This window comes from Sceloporus occidentalis, unplaced genomic scaffold (assembly GCF_023333645.1).
Source record: "Sceloporus occidentalis isolate IW3139 unplaced genomic scaffold, rSceOcc1.0.p SCAF_7, whole genome shotgun sequence".
In the NCBI taxonomy this organism is placed as follows: domain Eukaryota; kingdom Metazoa; phylum Chordata; class Lepidosauria; order Squamata; family Phrynosomatidae; genus Sceloporus; species Sceloporus occidentalis.
The window spans coordinates 2,226,659-2,246,706 of record NW_028316987.1 but is presented as its reverse complement, the minus strand read 5'-3'; the positions used below and the strand labels follow the sequence as shown (position 1 = coordinate 2,246,706).

The window sequence follows — 20,048 nt, the reverse complement described above, 5'->3', positions numbered from 1 at the left end:
AAAGATGAGGGAATATGCAAAACAAACCAATGTATGTAGATCCCCTGCCTTTGCATTTCTTGTGCAGGCTGCACAACCCAGCTTTTCGTGGGACAGAATTCAGTATTTTGAGCATGGATATACCACCTTGGTCATCATTTAGTAGTGGTATATAAAGATAAGGTGAGCATCAATGTGTCAGCAATGGTACCATAGCATACTTCATATCCAATCCTATATTGATCAGGAGATTGGACTAGGCTGATCTCTAAGCTCTCCTACTTATTCTATGATCCTAAGTGCTTGCATTTTTAGGCTTGCTTCACTTCTGTCTGTTCTGCTCTTAAAGGGAACACCTCTTTTCCAAGCACTCCTCTTGTGCCTAGAATGACTTTTTATTTCTCTGTTTAATCTTAAAAGCATCCAAATAGTACAAATGGCATGGTATGTATTCCTTAATGCCACAGCCCCTGAAAGAAGATGGGCACTGCTGCTGACACTGGAATAGAAAACCACAGGAGGGCCCCTTTGTTACTCAAAGCTCTCCACACCCAAGCTTAAAATGGATTTTCAAGTGCTTGGATAGGAATCCTGACAGTTTTGGGTTCCTTTGTTGTGGAAGCTGCCACTGCTATGGCTGGGGAGAAAAGAGCACATCTTTCTCCCTTAGTCTGAATGAAAGCTCTGAGCGACTGAGATCTCTTGCATTCAACACTGCCAACATTAATTGACCCATTCAAAGGGATTATTCAGGACTGCTTTCTTGTTTCTAAGTTGGGTGGTGAAAGATGAAAGGATGTTCCCCTTCCCAATGAGGCATTAAGCTCATTTCCATGACTCAGTAAGTGACAAGCATTCAGCAGGAACTGTTTATGTTGCTCTGCAAAGCCCAAGATACATTATTGATGTAATATTAATAAATAACACACATAAATGTAGGGCATGGCATGTTACAGAATAATAAGTTAGGCCTGCAACATTTAATAGATCAAACGCTTCTATGAGATTAAAAAAAGCAAATCTTTCACACTGCAGTCCTATCCGTGTGCACTCAGAAGTAAGTCTCACTGGCCTCCACGTGACCTACTTCCACATTGGGTCTTGTCTGCACTGGCCAGGATACTCTGAGGGCAGCCCAGTGTTTCATTGCCATGCAGCAGCCCTAATATTCTCTTCCTCACATTACTTGGTCCTCCATTCCCATGCCACAGTGGCTGTCTTCATGGGTGCATCCATTGCTGCCGTTGGTCACTTGTTTCTGAGGTCAGAAAGAGGTGCCCAGTGACAGTCACATGGCTGCACACCTCCTTCTGACCTTGAATGAGCCATCCATGAGTAACAGGTAACTTTTAAAAATGTGTGTTAAAAAGTAGTATAGCCCAGTTCTAGTGTGGAACCTGTTGGACATTGTTCAGAATGCTTACTGTAGAACCACAAAACTGGGGCTGGGGCAGGGGACATGGGCCTTTTGGCCCATGTGGACAAGGCCTAAGTGCACATACCTGAGATAAGTAACCTTTTCAAGGAGAGGGTACATGTCAACAATGGAAGGGGCAGAGCCCCAGGTGTGTGGGCAGAAGCCAAAAGTGGATGTAGTCACCCATTTTCACCCTTCTCCCTCTCTCAGGATGCATCCAGATTGATTGAAAAGCTGCAGATTTGATCTTGTTTTTTCTGATTATATACTGGGTTAAAAGAAAACCAGGTTTTTTGGAGTGTTGGTATAAAAAGTTTCTGACCATACCAGGAGCTGACAGAAAATATTCAGGGGTAAACACAACACATATGGATCTCCAAAATAAAATCAGAAAGAATGGGAACAAAATCTGGTACTATGCCCCCCCACTCACACTCTTTTTCACTGTTTTGTAAACTGTTCTGTGGTAGGGATGCAGCTGGAGAAGGAGAAATAAGAATTCTGCCACCCTTAGGAAATGTTCCTTTAGTGCCCAAATTTCCAGCATTGCAAAGAGTGAGATATTGAAAATCATTCACATCTAGAATTCTATTTGCTGTGCTCTCGTTGCCTTGGGAATTTTGCCTGCTCCCTTTTCTCTGAATGCCTGAACTGCATTTCTAAATGCTCTACTGAAGTTTAAAGTTATTGCAAGGCTAGAAATTTGGGAACAGAAAGAATATTTCATTGAGAAGGAAACAGAATTCTTGTTAGGTTCTTGTTAGGGAAGCAATGCCCTTATTCTCCCTCCCCATAGCTATATCCCTGCATGTAGCCCCACACAGAGTCTAAGGAAACCAATCAATTTTGCCACAAGATCTGGTAATTGAATTACTTTTTAAATTTTTCTAACCCCAGCCCCTGCTCACCTTTATTTTAAAAGGAACAAAAAGTATTTCTTTGCTTCTTTCCCCAGAACAGAAAAAACCTGAAAACATTTTCCTTAGATTGTTGTTGTGTGCCTTCAAGTCAATTTTTTCTTATGGCAACCCTAAGTCAAACCTGTCAAGGGAATTTATTGGCAGAATTTGTTCAGAGCAGGTTTTCCATTGCTTTCCTATGAGGCTGAGAGAGTACGACTTGTCCAGGCCATCCAGTGGGTTTCCGTGGCTGAGCAGGGATTTGAACCTCAGTCTCCCAGTGCTCTAGTCCAACACTCAGACCGCCACACCATGTTCGCTCCTGTTCATTAAACAGCATCAGTTAAATAAAGCATTATGCTTTCTTATTCTGGCTGTAGCTGTGAAATCTTTCCCCACCTGTGCATATAACAGGGATGGCGGATGTATCACTCTCTAAATAACATTGTACTGCATCTCCCATCAGACCAGCCAACAGAGTCAGTGAGAAGGGTTGATGGGCAATGCAATTGAATAACCTCAAGTAGGCCAAATGTTCCCCATTCCTGCCATACAAGGATGTTCTAGCAAATATTCTTAAATCCACATTTGAGTTCAGTCATGCCTCTTGAACAATATGTGGATCACAAATTGTACTAATTTCACACTATAGGTTTGTGTGTGTTTTTTTCAGGCTATGTGGCCATGTTCTGGAAGAATTTATCCCTGACATTTCACCTTAATCTGTGGCTGGCATCTTCAGAGGTTGGTGGCATGGAAGTGAATGGGGTATATGTGACCTTTGGTTGGGAGGAAGTGATTTACATGTTAATCTGTGTGTTGATCTGTTGTTGAATGGCAAGGTCTCAAGATGGAAGGATATGTAAGGAGGGGGAATATGTGTGTATATTTAATTACCAATCCATTGTCTGCGGGAAAACCCTCTGACCCTGGGTGATGTTCATTTGCATGTGTTGAGTCTTGATTTTGGTGTTTTTCAGGAGTGGTAGCCAAGCTTTGGCCAGGTCCAGACGGACAGGATAGGACGCCCTCGTCACGTGCAAGGAGCGGCGCTTCTAGACACCTCTCGCACGTGACGAGGGCATCAAAATGGAGGTGCCTTGTACAGGTGGGCGCCGCCATGGTTATGTGCCAGATGGAGAGCGTTCGCATGTCACACCACCATTGTTATGTGCCAGACGCATAGCATCCGTACATTGCATCATAATGGTGTCGCAAGAAGAACCCGCTTTTCGCAGGTTCTTTTTGGTTCGCAGGAAAGTCCCACAGTCTGGAGGCTGCGGCTTCCCCGTAGACCAAAACTATGTGCTGGGAGACCGTCCTTTTTGGACGGTCTGTCCAGCGCCTTTGTCTATTTTCAGGGTTTCTTCTTTCCTGTTGAAGTTGTCCAGGTGTTCGTGGATTTCAGGGTTGGGGGTTTCCCCCATACAATAGACTGCTAATTAAATAGACACACATATCCTCCCGCATATCCTCCCATCCTGAGCCCTGCCATTCAACAATAGACCAACACACAGGTTAACATGTAAATTACTTCCTCCCAACCAAGGGGCACACGGTATATATATACCCCACCCACCAACCTCTGAAGATGCCAGCCACAGATGCAGGCAAAACGTCATGGATAAATTCTTCCATAACACGTCCACATAACCTGGAAAAAAACACCAAAAAAATATGGATGCCGGCTGTGAAAGCCTTCAACGTCACATAATTTCACAGTGGTCCCAATATTGTGACAGAGTTTGGAGCTTTAAAAATATTGCAAAATACTGATAAAAATGCACATTCTACACTGCTATAAAATGTGTAGTTTACCATAAAATATCTATATAATAGACACACATTATTATGCAGATTTTCCTCCAGAAATTAGTAAAGATTAATGTGGAACAGAAAGAGAAAATACTTATGAATAAACACATATGAAATGAACACAAACCAAAAGAGCTTGATCTGTTCCCACACAAGTATCTGTGGAACAGCAGCCATGACAGATAATAACAATTGCTTGGGATCTAGCAGATGCTTCCACCCAAAAAATAATTATTTTCAATACAGAAATAATATCTATATAAAAGAAATTGTGTCTCTTGCTTCAGGAAGTATTATTTTAATCCATTTGGAAATGTAACTGATTTAATAAATCCTGCAACAAAAAGCTCATCAAATAAAGCAACTAATATTTCTTTTAATTAGGATCATAAGGAACGTGCAGCTTTTCTTTGTCTGTAACTTCCACAATCGTCCACAATTAACAAAGCTAATAGGAATGGATGATGAGAGCTGCGGTCCAGCAGCAGCTTGGAGAAGCACATGTTCCCCACTCCTTTATATGAGGCAAGAGCCCTAATTTAATACAGGGTTATCAACTTTACTGAGTGACATGCTACCAGTCAACTATTTTCTACTTATAAGATCATCTTAGTTCCAGTTATTCATTCAGCAGTTTCTGTTCTATGCCCCATTCACCTTTACTGCATTTGTCTATTACATTTCCTTTTATTAGTCAGTCAGTAGATTGATTAGTGAGCAATGGGTGCCAGTGTGGCGGGAACAAAGTTTTAACTTATTCTGCATCACACAGAGCAATTTGCTCTACTTTGCTGCGGTTCACCTCATACACGGCATTTATAACTTAATTTTCTGGCAATGGGGGTCAACACTACACTTGGACGATGAACACTTTCCTATTCACAAAGGCATTCTGAGGATGCCTATAAGACTTTGTGTTTCTACACCTGAAACTAGTGGGCTGGCCTTGGATTAACACAGAAATTAAAAGTTATCTGAGCCATGGGGGGAAATAATGGCACCCAACCATTACACATACACCCAACCCTTTATTTACTGTAAATTGGTCAAAAATGGAGGTGAAAATGACATTATACCAGTACAGTCCACAGGAGGAATCATGGCAGTGAAAAAACCTCCACTGCCACCCAGTTACCCACCCTAATTTGTGTGTGCCTTCAAGTCACCTATTGACTTATGGTGATCCTATGGATTTAATAGGGCTTTCTTAGGCAAGGTATACTCAGAGGTAGTTTTTCCAGTTCATTCCTCTAAAATACCGCCTACAGCACCTAGTATTCACTGGTGGTCTCCCATCCAAGTACTAACCAAGGCCTGCTTAGCTTAACTTCCAAGATCAAGTGAGATTTGGGCAGGGGTTCCCAACCTTTATTCCAAGGAGCCTTTACAGTGCACTTCCTAGGTGTTTCACAGCTGCTCCATAAAAATGAAAGAAATAAAAGTTGAATGAAATTAAAGAATAAGAATATATTCTTAGACCATATATACTCATCTATAAGTCTAAAATTTAATGCTCAAAAATTGACCCCAAAATCCAGGTGGACTTATTTACAGGTCACTATGGTAATGTGACAGCAGCTCTTTCAGATTTCCCCATCCGGTGGGCAGAAGAATTTATTGCTCTCTGGAGCCAAACAGAAAAAGTCCTGGGTGACTGATTGCTATTGCTGTTTGTTTAAGAGTCCCTCTCCCGCTTTCGAGTCTGGTTGAAATGAAAGCTGAAACGATGAAGCAAAAAGCCTCAGTGAGAGTCTCTCTTGCCATATGCACACATACACACACTGGAAGAGCTTCCAAGTTTTACCCTCAACCTATCCACGGGCCATGGCAAAATACATAATTTTGGCCCCAAAACCTGACTTTGGCTTATGCATGAAATCGACTTATAGTTGAGTATATATGGTATACACTCCTAAATACCATTAGCTTATAAGACATAGGGTAGGCTTCTTATAGGCTCCGCCATAGAAATAAGGGCTCTAAGAGTCAAAAAGGTTGGGAATGTCTGCTTTAGGGTATTTAGGTCATCCGCCTGATTTACTGATTGAAATGTAATAGAGTCTACCAAGAGTGGAGATTAACAGGTACTGCAAATGGCAGTCCTTTATAAGGGATTCTAGAAGCTGCTGCCCATAAAAGTAATTTTTCTAAGTTCTGGGTCTTCCTCTAATTTTTTCCAGAGGCTGCAACACAATAAGGGCCTGGCCTCAGGACAGGCACACACATTGTAAAATGCAGGCTTCAGAAATAAGATTCCATGGTGATGTTCCCTAGAACATTCTACTACTGGGGAGGGGGGCTTGGGGAAGTAGGACTGGGAGGGTAAATGGTACTTCCTGCTTTTTCTTCTTGTTTCTTTTAAAAGAACAGAAGACTACACTGATGATTCAGGAGTCCTTGGCGAGTCTACAATCTTGAAAGGCCAACTTTTGTAGCGCCTGTTTCATTTGCAAGAGGCGTTTGCAATTTCAGTGGTAATTACAGCAACGTCAAGGAGCATCCTTGGGATGAGGGCTGTTTCGCTTTGCACCCCCTGCGTAGGAGTCACTGGGCACATCATCTCCTCTTTGGCACTGAAGAGGTGTGTCTCATGACTCTATTATTAAGGCTGTGAACAAGTAGAATTGCTGCATCACTAGGATAACAAGACAGTTACGTTACCAGCTCAAAGACTTGCATTACAGACTATGGAAGTCTTCTTAGCAAAAACATTTAACATTATGGAGATAAATGCGGGGAATTTTGGGAGTCTGTATTCTCACTGCACCTTGCAAATAGGTTGTTGCAAATAGCAAGTTAGTTCTAAGTAATTCCTTCCCAAGTAAGTGAGATATAAATATATAACAATACTACTATAATTTTAGAATGAACAGTCAGACTCCTTTTAGAGGTATTAAGTTTACAGCCAAATGATTCATTTACCAGCACCCATTTTCTCCCATATCAACTCATATATAAATCCCATTGAACCCCTTTATAATCCTGCAGTGTGTTCATTAGTATTCATACACTTGGATGATCAATTGGAACATTTTCCTGAAACTCTCCAACCACTGAATCTCATCTTGGAAGAAAGGCACAATATAAATTCAGTAAAACAAACAAGCAAATGTTTAGCTAACAATGAGAGGGCATAATTTAGGGAGGAGCACTCGCCACTAACCTTAATGGGGCGCATGCCCATGGCACGTGCCTGGCATTCACGCACCCTATTCAAGCCTATGGGGCTTGAATATGCACAAGATTTGGAACTTGCAGGGGCCCCGGAACAGATCCTCCGCAAGTTCCAAGGGGCAACTGTATTCTAACTAAGAGCAGCTCTCTGGGGTGTCAGGCAGCAAAGAGTGTTTCCCATGACCAGCCACCCAAGATCTTTTTAGCTGCAGATGCCAAGGACTGAAATTGGGATCTTGGATGCCAAAAAGTGCGCTACCACTATGCTATGGGTCTCTTCCCTATGAAGAAATGTCCTGGCAGTTTCTGCTGACCAAAAAAAAGAAGAATAAGAAATGTGATTATGCATCTGTCATTGCATGCTTACTTGCCCACCCATTCCATTGGAAGTGGTCTGGTGTGGAATATGAGGAAAAACTAGAATTGGAGGGCCCTTCCTATTTTGAGGAATTAAATTAATCCAGACTTACAGCATTAATAACTGACCAGATATACATTAGAACAGAAACAGACAGCTTATTCCTCTATCCCAAAATCACTTGCAAACATTCTTGTAGTAACATCCAAAGTTCCAGGTAAGTTACAAAAGAGGGTTTCTTCCCACAAACCTAGAAGTAACTCAATCCAATTTACTCCTAATGTGATATGCACGGGAGTATGCTCTAAATAATAAGTTAGAATCAGAGTATGCAAAAGCCAAAACAAACCAGAATCTGGCTAATTTCCTCTGGCCGTTTGTGAAGCACAGTAATCCCATTGACTTCTCGGAGTTCATCCCCAACATGGACAAGACCTAAAAGGAAGTGGAGAAACAAAGATTAACAGGTAAGTATTGTTTCTAGGATGAGAGAAGCTTTGTGTACAGCAGAGGTGGAAAACTGTGGTTCTTTAGGTATTGTTAGACTTCAAACTCTCTCGTCCCTAACCACTAGTTATCATGATTAGGGCTGTTGGAATACCACAACTTGGACATATCAAGTCATCTCTATAACCACAGGTTTTGCATTTTTACTGCTATTCTCACACACAGCCTGCTTATATAGGTCTGTCCCTGGACCATCCACTTAATGCATCTGAGGAAGTATATTCAAGTCTTTTCAGCTTCTTTCTTTCAATTACTGTATATACTCATGTATAAGTCTAGAAATTTTAGTCAAAAATTGCCCAAAAAACATGGGTCAACTTATCCATGGGTGGATGTGTGTGTGTATATATATCCAGTATGTATATGTGTATATGTGTGTGTGTGTGTGTGTATATAGTCACCTCCTTTCTCTGAGTAGTGAGGAAAAGGCAAGCATTTTGTCCATCCTGTGAGAATCTAAAAGAACAACCAACCGTCTCTAGTCTCTCATCCATCCAGCCTTTAGAGTGAGCATGGTTATGCCTGCCAGAATTTTGTAAGTTCTTTGGCATAATTTTCCTTTGCTTCATCTTTTACATCCTTTGTTACATGTCCTTGAGTTTTACCCTCGACTTATCCACAGGTCATATCAAAATCCATAATTTTGGCCCCAAAACCTGCCCTCAACTTATACATGAGATTGACTTATAGTTGAACATATACAGTAGTCTCAAAGGTGCTACAAGATCCCTTTGCACGTTGACTTTCCAGTCAAACACTGCTATGTCTTTGAATCCTGTCCATTAAGTTCTAGAAGGCCACATGTTGCCCAGCTCAGAACTCCCTGTGAATACCTACTTCCTCCTCTTGCAGTGTGTGCATAAACTACAATAGTCACCCAGTACTTAATCTATAAAAAGGTTGCATGTTGAGGAATGTTATTAAACCTGTAGAAAGGTATTACTTTACCCCTATTACGATCAGCATTTTTTGTCTTCCATAACTGGACAGTGGAATCTTCTAATGTTAACAAGAAGCTCTTAAACTGGAAGGGCAACTAGAAAGTACCTTGAGGTCCTTTCATACTATACAGGGATTACCGTGGTTGCCTTGGCAACATCCTGTGGAATCCTGGAATTTGCAGTTTATGGGGGATATTTAGAATTTTCAGCCAGAGCGCTCTATTGCCTCTGCAAACTACAAATCCCAACATTCCACAGAATTTTGCTATGCAATTAAAATGGTATTGCAGTGCTATAATTATGTAGTATGAAAGTGCTCCCTGCCTGTACAGGGTTAGATGCACTTAATACACTGGCAAGATAAAGTCAGCATGGTGTAGTGGTTTAAGTGTTGGACTAGGACTCTGGGGGACCAGGGTTGAAATTTCTGCTTGGCTATGTAAACTCAGTGGGTGATCTAGGGCAAGTCACACTCTCTTAGATTCAGAGAAAAGCAATGGTACCTCCCTCTGAACAAATCTTGCCAAGGAAACCGGGTAATAGGTTTGTCTTAGAGTCACCATAAATCGGAAGTGGGTTGAAGACAAACAACAACAAGAAGAAGAACACCCCAGGGGTGATATCTTTCTATGCCCTTGAACTGACTGAGGCTAGTTGTTAGAGTCTGTCTGATTGTCCTCCGAATCCTTAAAAATATAGCAAGCCAATCTGCAGAGGGCTTGTTCTCTCTTATTTCAATACAGAGAAAAGTAACTGTTATCTGAAAAAACATACCACTGCGGTCAGCCGCCCCTCCCCTCATGATCCGTGCCACAATCACAGCTCCTGTGTGCTCATCCCTCCTGATCGTTGCACCCTAGAATATGAAAAATGAAAAGGAAAAGACACCCATCAATGCAGAGACCTTGGGTCTGGTGCAGACATGTAGCCCTGCTGATGAAACTGCAAATCCATTTAGATTCTAGAGCAATGGTCATCAACCCAATGCAGTCTAATGTGCTATACTGGAACTCCTACAGTCTCCTAACCAGCATGGTTGTACAGTGGATTGTGGGAGTTGTAATCCAGAGCACCTGAACATTGTCAGGTTGGGGAGGGCTGGTCTCATGGCTTCACACAGTAACTAAATATGTTCTTCTGGAAAAGCCCAAAAGCAGAGTGCAAAGAGATTATTCCTATCACACTGTTTGCTCCCTGCTAGGCTTCCTCAAACATCAAGTTGGCCCCCATGGGAAATAATACTAGCCAAGATAAATCTTTCACTGTATTCAGCAAGGTGCTTTGTATGTTTTTACAAGTCCTAGCCTTTCTGCTGCATACTGTACAGTGCACATCTTACACACATACCAATGGTTCTTTATTCTTCACCAGGCGAACTATTTTCACCGACTCTTCATCAAAATCATCATCAATATTATCCGGCAAAGGAGGGAGGACAGGGTCAAAATTCTTCTGGGCAACTGTGTCATGAACAACCAGCATCGCCTTGATGGGTAGTGGTGGGGAAATTGGAAGAGATGAAAAAAGAGTAAAGGGGCAGGTGAACATAGAAATAGAAAAGAAACAATGCAAAAGAAAAACATTTGAGGCTATCATGGGGCATGTGGTGGGCTCTTAGGCCTTGGAAGGAGAAACAGGTGGCTCCTGGACCTGTTGCTCATCCCAACTGAAACCATTTGGAAATGGGTACATTGGAAAAGTAATTGAACCCAAACTGTATTACTCTTATAGAAAATTTTACTGCTATTAATAAATTACTTTTCCGGTATTCTAACTTTGATTTATTTCTTCAGATGCTTTCTCTTATATAGCCAGAGCGACAGCACCAGTGAGTGCACTAGAGGGAGATACCAGCAAACTCAGGATAACTCCAAGATCTGCAGACATATAAAATAAGATTGGAGGGGGAAATTCTTAAGAGGGAAGGGAACCTTGTAAATAGACCAGTGCAGACTGAGGATGCATACCCTCCGACATTTTACAGATGAAAACCAGGACACAGGCAACCAACAACAGCAGAGTGTGTTCAACATGGCAATAGGTATTCATGAGGAAGAACACACAAGCCAGGAGAGCCTAAACCAATTTACTTTTGCCAAGCCTACTTGGAAGGGCAAGATTCTGCCCTTTGTTCTCTTTTTCCCCATGTTGAGTTCAATGAGTGCAAGCTGTTTTTGCACCTTAAACCCAGTTTGCAGCAATCAAAGTAAGCTGAGGACAAAGGTGAAAAATGGGAGGAGGAGAGAAGAATTGGCGCATTTTAAAAGTAGCTGAACATGTGGAATAGAAGAGGAATAACTGGGACTGTTCCTGCCAAATCAAGACAATTGGAAGATATGCTAATGCCAACAAAATTCTGCTACCAAGAGGCAACAAACTTAAATGTCGGATGGATGGGAGAATGGAATGGCTGGAAAAGTAGGACAGAAGAAAAACCACATAGATAAAAGAATAGACAAAATTATCTATTGCCTGGGCAAGCATTTTATGCTTCACACTGAGAAGCTATTTTTAAATGTCACCAGGGATAGAAGTGAGAGCTGTTCATAGATATTGATGGACAAATTTCTCTGGGGGCCCACATTCCATCCCACCCCACAAAAGACAATTCACTAATGGTTGCTCTTGTGACAAAATGCCTATTGAAAAGGACTGGGGTGAAATGAAGTGGCTCAAGAGAGGCCATGTAGTATGCTGCAACATTTAGTTGCAGAGGCCTACTTGGTAGTTGTAAGCTTGCTGTAATATCTTCTTTCAAATAACACAACTTAAACATTTCTTGGTTTTCTGCGGCATTCTATAAATTATCGTTTCATAAAAATATTAGTCAGAAATGTATGCAGAAACATATATACTGAGGGAAAGTATATTTTGAAATGTGTATACTGGGAAAAACACGCACAAAAATGTGTATAAACTTTTGAGTAGCTTTTAAAAGAAAAAATAAATCTCAGACTGATAATGAAAGAGGTCAAAATGAACATATAGGTTTATACCCTCCAACTGTCCTGATTTGGTGATGATGGTCCCAATTAATCCTCTATCATCCCACTTTTTTCAATTGGCCATAAAATGTCCTAGTTTCTCCCTTCTCCTCCCACCTCTCCCTTCGTCCTCAGCTTACTTCAACTGCTGCAAGCTGAGTTCAGAGTGCAACAGCTGTTTGTATTCAGTTAATTCAGTGGGGAGGAAGAGAAGGAGCAGAATCTTGTCCTTCCCAGTATACTGAGGCAAAAGCAAACAGCTACAACCTCTTCTAGCTTGTGTATCTTCCTCATTTGTCACTCTGGTGTTGCATGGCCCAAACACGTCCTCATTTTCCGCTATGAAATAGAGAATATGTAGGCTGGAGGGGCGAAGAGGAATTAGGGTTCAAAACACCCTGCAGAAATAATCTAGTTTGAGACTACTTTAAATGCCCTGGCTCAGTGCTAGGGAATCCTAGAAATTGCAGTGTATTGTGGCACCAGGGCTCTCTGGCAGAGAAGGCTAAATGTCTCACAAAACTACAGTTCCCAGAATTTTCTAGCATTGAGCCAGGGCAGTTAAAGCAGTCTCAAACTGGATTATTTCTGCAGTGTGTTTTGGACCTAGGTGAACATAAAACTGACAGGTTTGTCTATTCCTATCACTCAGAAGCCTGGATTCTATTAATTTGTCTCAGCTAAAATAGCCTAGTTGAATAAACTGTGGAATGGTGAGTCAACACATAGGCAAATTTAATTGATTTAATGGTTTTACTTTAGTTCGGCTACCAACAAATTTCAGCATGTCCAGTATTCACGTCCTTCTCTAGTTTAATTCCACTAATCCTCAGAACACATCAGGCAACACAGTTTGTTGTAGATAAACAGATTATTGCTTCTTCAGAAGACCCTTGGCGATACCAGCGTCCTGAGCATATGGTGTCCATGCCCCTGTGCAAGCAAGCAACCACGAAAGGCAAAAATCTGATTTCTTTTTATTCCAAATCTCTCTTCATTTCCCCCTTAAATTGTCTTTCCCCGCTGTTCTTGCATGTTTTATTAGATTGGAGATAAATCTAAAAAAGAACATAATCTCTGCACTTGCCTACTATCATTAAATATTTCATACAATGGATCTGAACTGGCAGCATGCCACAAAGCTGCAGCGGAGTCTAGTACAGAGGAAGTATTTTTCCACAGTTCAATGAGATGCTGACTTTTGGACAAGGAAATGCATATTGATGACAGGGGAGGAACAAGAAACTGGCTGGGCAGCAACAATGCAGAAAAATATCCAATTTTGTTATTTAAAATCCTGAACGTAGGTGTTAGAAGTCAATAGCAAACACAATCCCAGCCAGGAATGTGATGCCCCAGCAAGAAAGGCCAATAGCATTCTAGACAATCTTCACCAAACAAAAAGAGACACAACAGTTACAGCACTTCCAGATTCAGTGCTAGAAAGAACCTCTTTAGAGTTCTGTGTTCAGTGCAGTTATTAATAATTCTTTAAACCAAAGAGGGATGTAATACTTCACTAATTTTCTTCTCAAAAGAATCAACAAGTAATTTTAGCAATTTTGTTCCTGCTGGAAGAATTTTTCAAAACCCATGAAGCTTTTGAAGCCTATCTGTAATTGGAACTTATTCTATGCAAAATTTACACATGGTTGTTTTGCCCAGAAAATTGCATTTTCTACGCAGAAAATAATATTTCTGTGTTGACATATTCTTTTCTAGGCAGAAAATGCTGTTTCCTGGGCAGAAAGTTTTTCTGTCAAAACAACCACATGTTAATGCAGAATAATTAATGCCCTATTTAAAGCATTTTCTGCCCAGGAAACAGCATTATCCATGCAGAAAATAATTCCTGCAAGAGCAACCTGGTGCACTGCGGACCCAACAGGAGCTCTGAAGCCTTCGCAGATAACTACAAGCATAATCAGGGTAACCACATGTCCTACATTTCAACCGTCTGTCCAGGAGGAATTTCAAAATGTCTTCCAGTTTGAGCATGCTCAAGCATGAATGTATATTTATATGAGTGTTTTTTGGTTTTGTTTTATAATGTCCTACATTTTCCTTGGATGTCGTACATTTTGCGATGCCTTGTCTTCCTTCGCGATTAGGACATCTAGTCACCCTGACCATACTAGCAAAGCAGTTCCTTTTTACCAAGGCTTTTAGTGCCTGATCTTTTATTCCTTGTCCTCTGTCTAGATGGAAGGTTTTTAAGTAGCTTCATCTTTGGGAGTATGGTGAAGGAAGGCTCCAGAAATGCAGACTTCTGGTGCTGGTTTGCAAAAGCATGTCTGCAGTAAACAATGCAATAAAAGAAGCCTGAACTGGGGGGAAAGTGGGATTCTGCTCTAGCAGTCCTACTGAAGCCCAGTTGTGTTACTGTCTGAGATGTCACCCGGTGTAGGGGGGGCTTCCATGGTGGGATCAAAAGTGCATGCCCCTACCTAGGTACCATGTGCTAGTCTACTCGTGAGTAAAATGGCGCATGGCAGGGAGGTGGTGCTCTGGGCACTCTCGCTTCCTGCTGCGTGCCACTCTACTCATGAGTAAAATAGCATGTGCGGGTGTGTGTGTGTGTGTGTGTGTGTGTGTGTGTGTGTGTGTGTGCTCAACCCAGTATCACTCCTCTTCTGGTGTGTCACCCAGTGTGGTCCACACCCACCACACCCCCTAATAACGCTACTGTTGAAGCCATATGTACCTGCCTACAACAGGCAAGCTAAACAGCAGCTGCCTCCAAAATCCCTCACCAAGCAGATATAAACAGCAAAAACTGAGATGAAAAGGGGAGAGCAGATAAGCCTGCCTTGTCAACTACTTCCATCATTTGGGGGTGGGGGATAAATCTATAAATCTGGCCACAAATGACAATGATAAGAAAAGTGGAAGCTGATGAAAGAAAAATCAATCCCTGGATGCATTTGGGAAGAAGCTTTCAGCTTGGCTCTACAATGTTTTGGTTTCCATGCAAGGCTTACATGACCTTTCTTCATTTCACACGCTGCTATTAGTTTTGAATAAAAAGTTTGTGAAACATGTTGACCTATTTTGATTGTTTGTTTGCCTGTTTTTGTTTTATGGGGTTTTTTTTGGTGCTGATATTGCAACCCAGTAACCCACCCCTATTCTTTCCATGATGTGGGAGATAAAATATAGTGGAGAAGCAGAGGAGGGAGGGATGTTTAACCCACTCCCTCTCTTTCTCTAGACCAGGGGTGGGTTAAACATAGTCTGTGGACCACATGACACCACATGCAACCCCCAGCACCATTTTTGTGACCACCCCAAGGCCCTACATGTTTTTGGGTTTTTTTTTTACAAATGACTCTTTCTTTCTCTCTATCTTACTTTTTTAAAACCTCAAAATGCCCGCTGGGGGTTGGAGAGCATTTTCATCATGCTTTGCAGGCTTCATGGGCCATTTGGGGCCTAAGGGAAGCCTTTTTAAAAACCAGAAATAAACTGAAAGTGACTTCTGATCACTTCCTGTTTTTTAAAAAAGAATCTCCTAGTACTAAAAATGGCACAGGGAGACCTAAAAGCATGGTGGAAATGCCCCTACAGGCCCTAGAAGACAAATGGAAACAATGGGGTTTTTTTTAAATTTGCAATGGGGCTGCAGCCTTCCAAGATCTCCTAATGTCAATATCTGCTCTCAATTGCACACTCCTTCTCCAAGGCAAAGCTCCCCAGCAGCTCCAAGTCCCCCAGCATTTCAATGTGTGTTTTCAAACTAATCAATAACAACATATGCATGGCATGCTTCATTATATGAATATTATATAAGGAGACACTATTAATATTTTAAGATATAATTATAGACATACATACACACACACACACACACACACACGTATATTTCCCATTCTCCAGCTCTCCCACTCTCCAGCAGTTGGAGTATTACATACCTTATTGCTTTTAATCTATCTTAATTTCTTTCTCTTTTGCAAATGATCTGTTTCTTCAAACCAGTCGACAAAACAAACTGTTTCTCTGCACTACCTAAATTCCTGTCTCATTCTAAATCTGTTAAAGACCTTTGCAATTTGAGCTCATTTGAAAATCATTGTCTTCATATCTTATGGCGCTCGGTAAAAGTTATTAAAACCTGACGCTTAAAATCCCATTTATTATCCGCCTATTCAAACCTAAAGGGAAAGAGAGCAAACACCTCCTTCCTGGTGTGGGAGAATAAAGGTTTCATGCTAATAAAGGGGGAACAACCATTTATATTATGCACTACTGTAGGACAAGAAGCAATGGGTTTAAATGAATGTGTAGGTTTGATTCAACACTGGGGGCGGGAAATAAAACTGTAGCTCAGCAAGGAGCTAAAACCAAGACTTGTCTAGTTTCAATTCCACAAATTCTAAAAGAAAAGAAGAGATTGGTAGAAAAATGAGATGTTCTTTGAACACATGCAGAATGCCATCGCTTGCTCAGTAACTATTCCTCCAGCACACTGTATGTGTGCACACATCCATAAACACACATCCAGGATCTGGGATAAACAATTTAAAGTCTTCCTTTTTTCATTTTTGCCCAAGATATACAAGACATCTAATAAATCTCAAGACAATCAACAGTAAAATATATCATGACACTGAATACATTGTAAAATTGCCAATAAACCGCCATCATAAAATGTGCAAGAAGAAAACCTGCAAAATCGGGGGGTTTTTTAATGTCAAGCAGCAACAGCTTGATTGCATCTGCAGCAGCAGCAATAGCAGCAGCAAGAAATGGGCCACTAAATTACCTTCTTCTCAAATGTCTTTTGGAACTGTCTGGATTTTCACTGAAGAAACAGGACAGAGCAAGAACAACAACCTTGCTATGGAAGGGAACACCTGGAGAGAACAACAGACATGGCCTCCCCATATGTGGCCGTCTGCTCCATTTCAAAGGTGCCTGGGAGGACAGGATGCGGAACTTCTAATAAGGATTTGAAGGATCAGGAAGGCTCATGTTCTCTATTAGGGTACTCCACGTCTGAAAAAGTTCACCAGATGCCAACTCTGCAGTGGCGAGTCATGATTTTAATGTCAATTGGGCCATTCTGAGAGTCCAAATTTTAAAGGAGCTATCCAAGGTGCTGAACCTATGAGGGGGATATGGTTCATCCCCTTGGATAGCTCTTTTCACATTTCGGCTGAAACCTGGAGCAGATTCACTGCACCCCAACTATGGAAGTCACCAACTGGCACTGCAACTTTGATACTTTTGGGGTGCCAGGCTATGACCATTTTATTTTCCCAGCCCTGACTTCCTCTTCTCTTACAGTCTCTCCAGTGTGAGGTTCCTCACCAGTTTCTCCTTCTCTCTTCAACTCTCTTTCCCTCTCCCCCTCCCTATTTCTCTCCCAGTCTCCTTGCTTCTTAATTATATGCCTTCACTTTCCCTCGCACATATCCTCACATATTTTAAGCCCTCACGCAACATACAAGTAGGAGGAGAGGAAACCATTTTGGAGCAAGGAAACAGAAAGGAAGGGAAACCCAAGCCTTGCCTCAATCCTGTTTCTCTTTTCCCAACTGCTCCCCCTAGTACCTCCCAGTACAAAATGGATCACAGCACAAATGTAACATCCCTCTACAGAGTATACTCTTCTCTCAGTGCCTAGGCAGCATGTGGACATTTGGATAGCAACCAAAATGACTACCATATATACTCACGTATACATTGGCCTCATGTCTAAGTCGAGGGCAGGTTTGGGGGCCAAACTTATGGAAACTGATATGATCCGTGGATTAGTCAAGGGTAGAACTTAGGGACATGTAACAAAGGATGTAAAGGATGAAGCAAAGAAAAATGATGCCCAAGAACTTATTAACTTCGAGCAGGCATAACTGTTTAGGGTCACTCTAAAGGTTGGATGGATGAGAGAGAACTACAGGAAACAGTGGCCATGAGATATGAGAAGGGGGTGACCAGGCACAGCTGGGGCTAAGAAAAAGTACGCATCTACTTTCTCAGTGCTTCTTTGAGAGGAAATGCCAAAGAGCCACTGCTACTACACCATACCAAAACATTTCAACAACTGGAGAAGGGGTACTTTTTTGGACTGCAACTCCCAAAAGCATGCTGAGTGGAGGGTACTGGGAACTATAGTCTGAAAAAGCAACTTTTCCAAACACCAATTAAGCCATGGCAAATTACTGGGCCTGATAAGACAATTCCTAAGAATACAATTCTTGCCCCCTCCACCCAGCGGATCACCATGCTGCACCACCACCCACCTCTCCAGCTAGAGAATTAAGAGCCTTTTACCCTGAGATGAGGAGTTGACAGCAACTGGAGCAGTTCTTTCTCATCATTATTCATTGGTGCCGTCTGCAATTCTTCTATCACCTTGCAAGGAAAAAATATACCAAAAAGAAAGAACAATCCATCCATGCACACGGGAATCAAGACACAGTATATTTTACCCTGCTTGCATTTTCAGGTCAATGTTGTGCTAATCTTGGTGTCATACTCCAGAGAAACCACAGCAATTGCAAGCTGGTGTCAAAAGGAAACCTCCGTGGAGAAGATAAAAGCTCTCCAAGGCAGGCAGGCTTGGGAAGTCACAAAGGACTATAAAAGACTGCCTTAAACTAAGCCAGGCCACTGATCCACCTCACTGTTTTCTACAGCAGTGGTTCCCTATCTTAGTTCCCCAGATGTTGTTGGTTTATGAGTCCCAAAAATATTTTACCAATGACCAACACAGGCTGGTGTTTCTATGAACTGTGGTCCAACGGTGGATCCAAGCCTGGAAACCACTGATCTTCACAGTCTCAGGCAGGAGACTCTTTCAGCCCTAACCAGAGATGCCAGAAATTGATTTTAGGGTCTTATACATGTGATCTGCTACAAAACTGTATTTCCTCCCCAAAAGGAGAGCCAAAGATGCAGAAAAGGGCAAAGATAACAACTGTTTATATAATGTGAGCAAACACAATTAGATAGACCCCGCTTTTGTTTCCAAGCACATCATATTCTGTAGCATGAATGGTAACCCATTGGCCCTGTTAAAAGAAGAAATGTGCTCTCTGTGGAGGCACATGCTTCAGACAAGCAGGAAGGGAATATGTAGCACCTTTGAAAGAAGTTGATAACATGAGCTTTCATAGACTTGAGTCAACTTCTTCAGCTGCATGAGAAGGTAGACACAAATCTACGAAAGCTCATGCTACCAACTTCTCTTTTTCTTTCAGTTAGTCTCAAAGGTGCTACAAGATCCCTTTGTATACTGATTTTACAGACTAAGGAGTTTATCAAATAAGAGGAATTTCTCTTAAATTCGAATGAAAAGAAAGTGGGGCCAGAACGCATTCACTTAAAGTCGCTAGTTTCGTGCAATTATGTGAATACGCATTGCATTCAAACTGGCTCCCCATTGCCTGAAAATAGCATGCCCTTGCCCGAATTTGCATGTGGCAGTCTATCACGTAATAACGTGAAACCTCATGATTGCGTTCGGACTGACTTCCCATTGCCTGAATTTGCGTGTGGTGGTCTATCAAACAATAACGTTAAACCCCATGATTGCATTCAGATTGCCATCGGATTATACTTCCAATTCCCCTTGTCTGATAAACTCCTAACACAGCTGTGCCTCTGAATTCTATCAGGAAGGAAATAGTTAACCCCATCTCTATACTCAGTTTCTCACTCCAAATTGCCCCAATACTAGACTGTCAAACAAAGGAGCTCCAATCTAGACCTTCTCTGTGACACACCATTTTTGATGTGCAGAAAAATTAAATAATTAAATGTGTGAGTCCCCATCTGCAGCCTAAAATGGTTCAGTCCACATGCAAGGTTGCCAGATTGAAAACTGGAGATGACTGCTATACCTTTAATGAATGTGTAGCAACCCACTGGGTGATTTTGGTTGGTCATACTCTTTCAACCTCAGAGGATGGCAATGACAAACCTTTGGTGAACAAATCTTGCCAAGAAAACTCCAATATAGGGTTGGTTAGG

At 41.7% G+C, this 20,048-nt stretch overlaps 1 protein-coding gene across 3 annotated transcripts in view; it reads right to left on the bottom strand.

The window, feature by feature from the left end:
- The window catches only part of MPP3 (MAGUK p55 scaffold protein 3), a 79,992-nt gene that overhangs the window by 34,829 nt on the left and 25,115 nt on the right, over window positions 1-20,048 (bottom strand). For all 3 annotated transcript variants that reach the window (XM_089531649.1, XM_089531651.1, XM_089531650.1), the window contains exons 5-8: window positions 18,348-18,428; window positions 10,438-10,575; window positions 9,865-9,946; window positions 7,992-8,077 (exon numbers count right to left, since the gene is read on the bottom strand). In XM_089531649.1, the coding sequence (XP_089387775.1) occupies window positions 7,992-8,077; window positions 9,865-9,946; window positions 10,438-10,575; window positions 18,348-18,428 (387 nt within the window). The remainder of the gene's footprint in view (window positions 1-7,991; window positions 8,078-9,864; window positions 9,947-10,437; window positions 10,576-18,347; window positions 18,429-20,048) is intronic.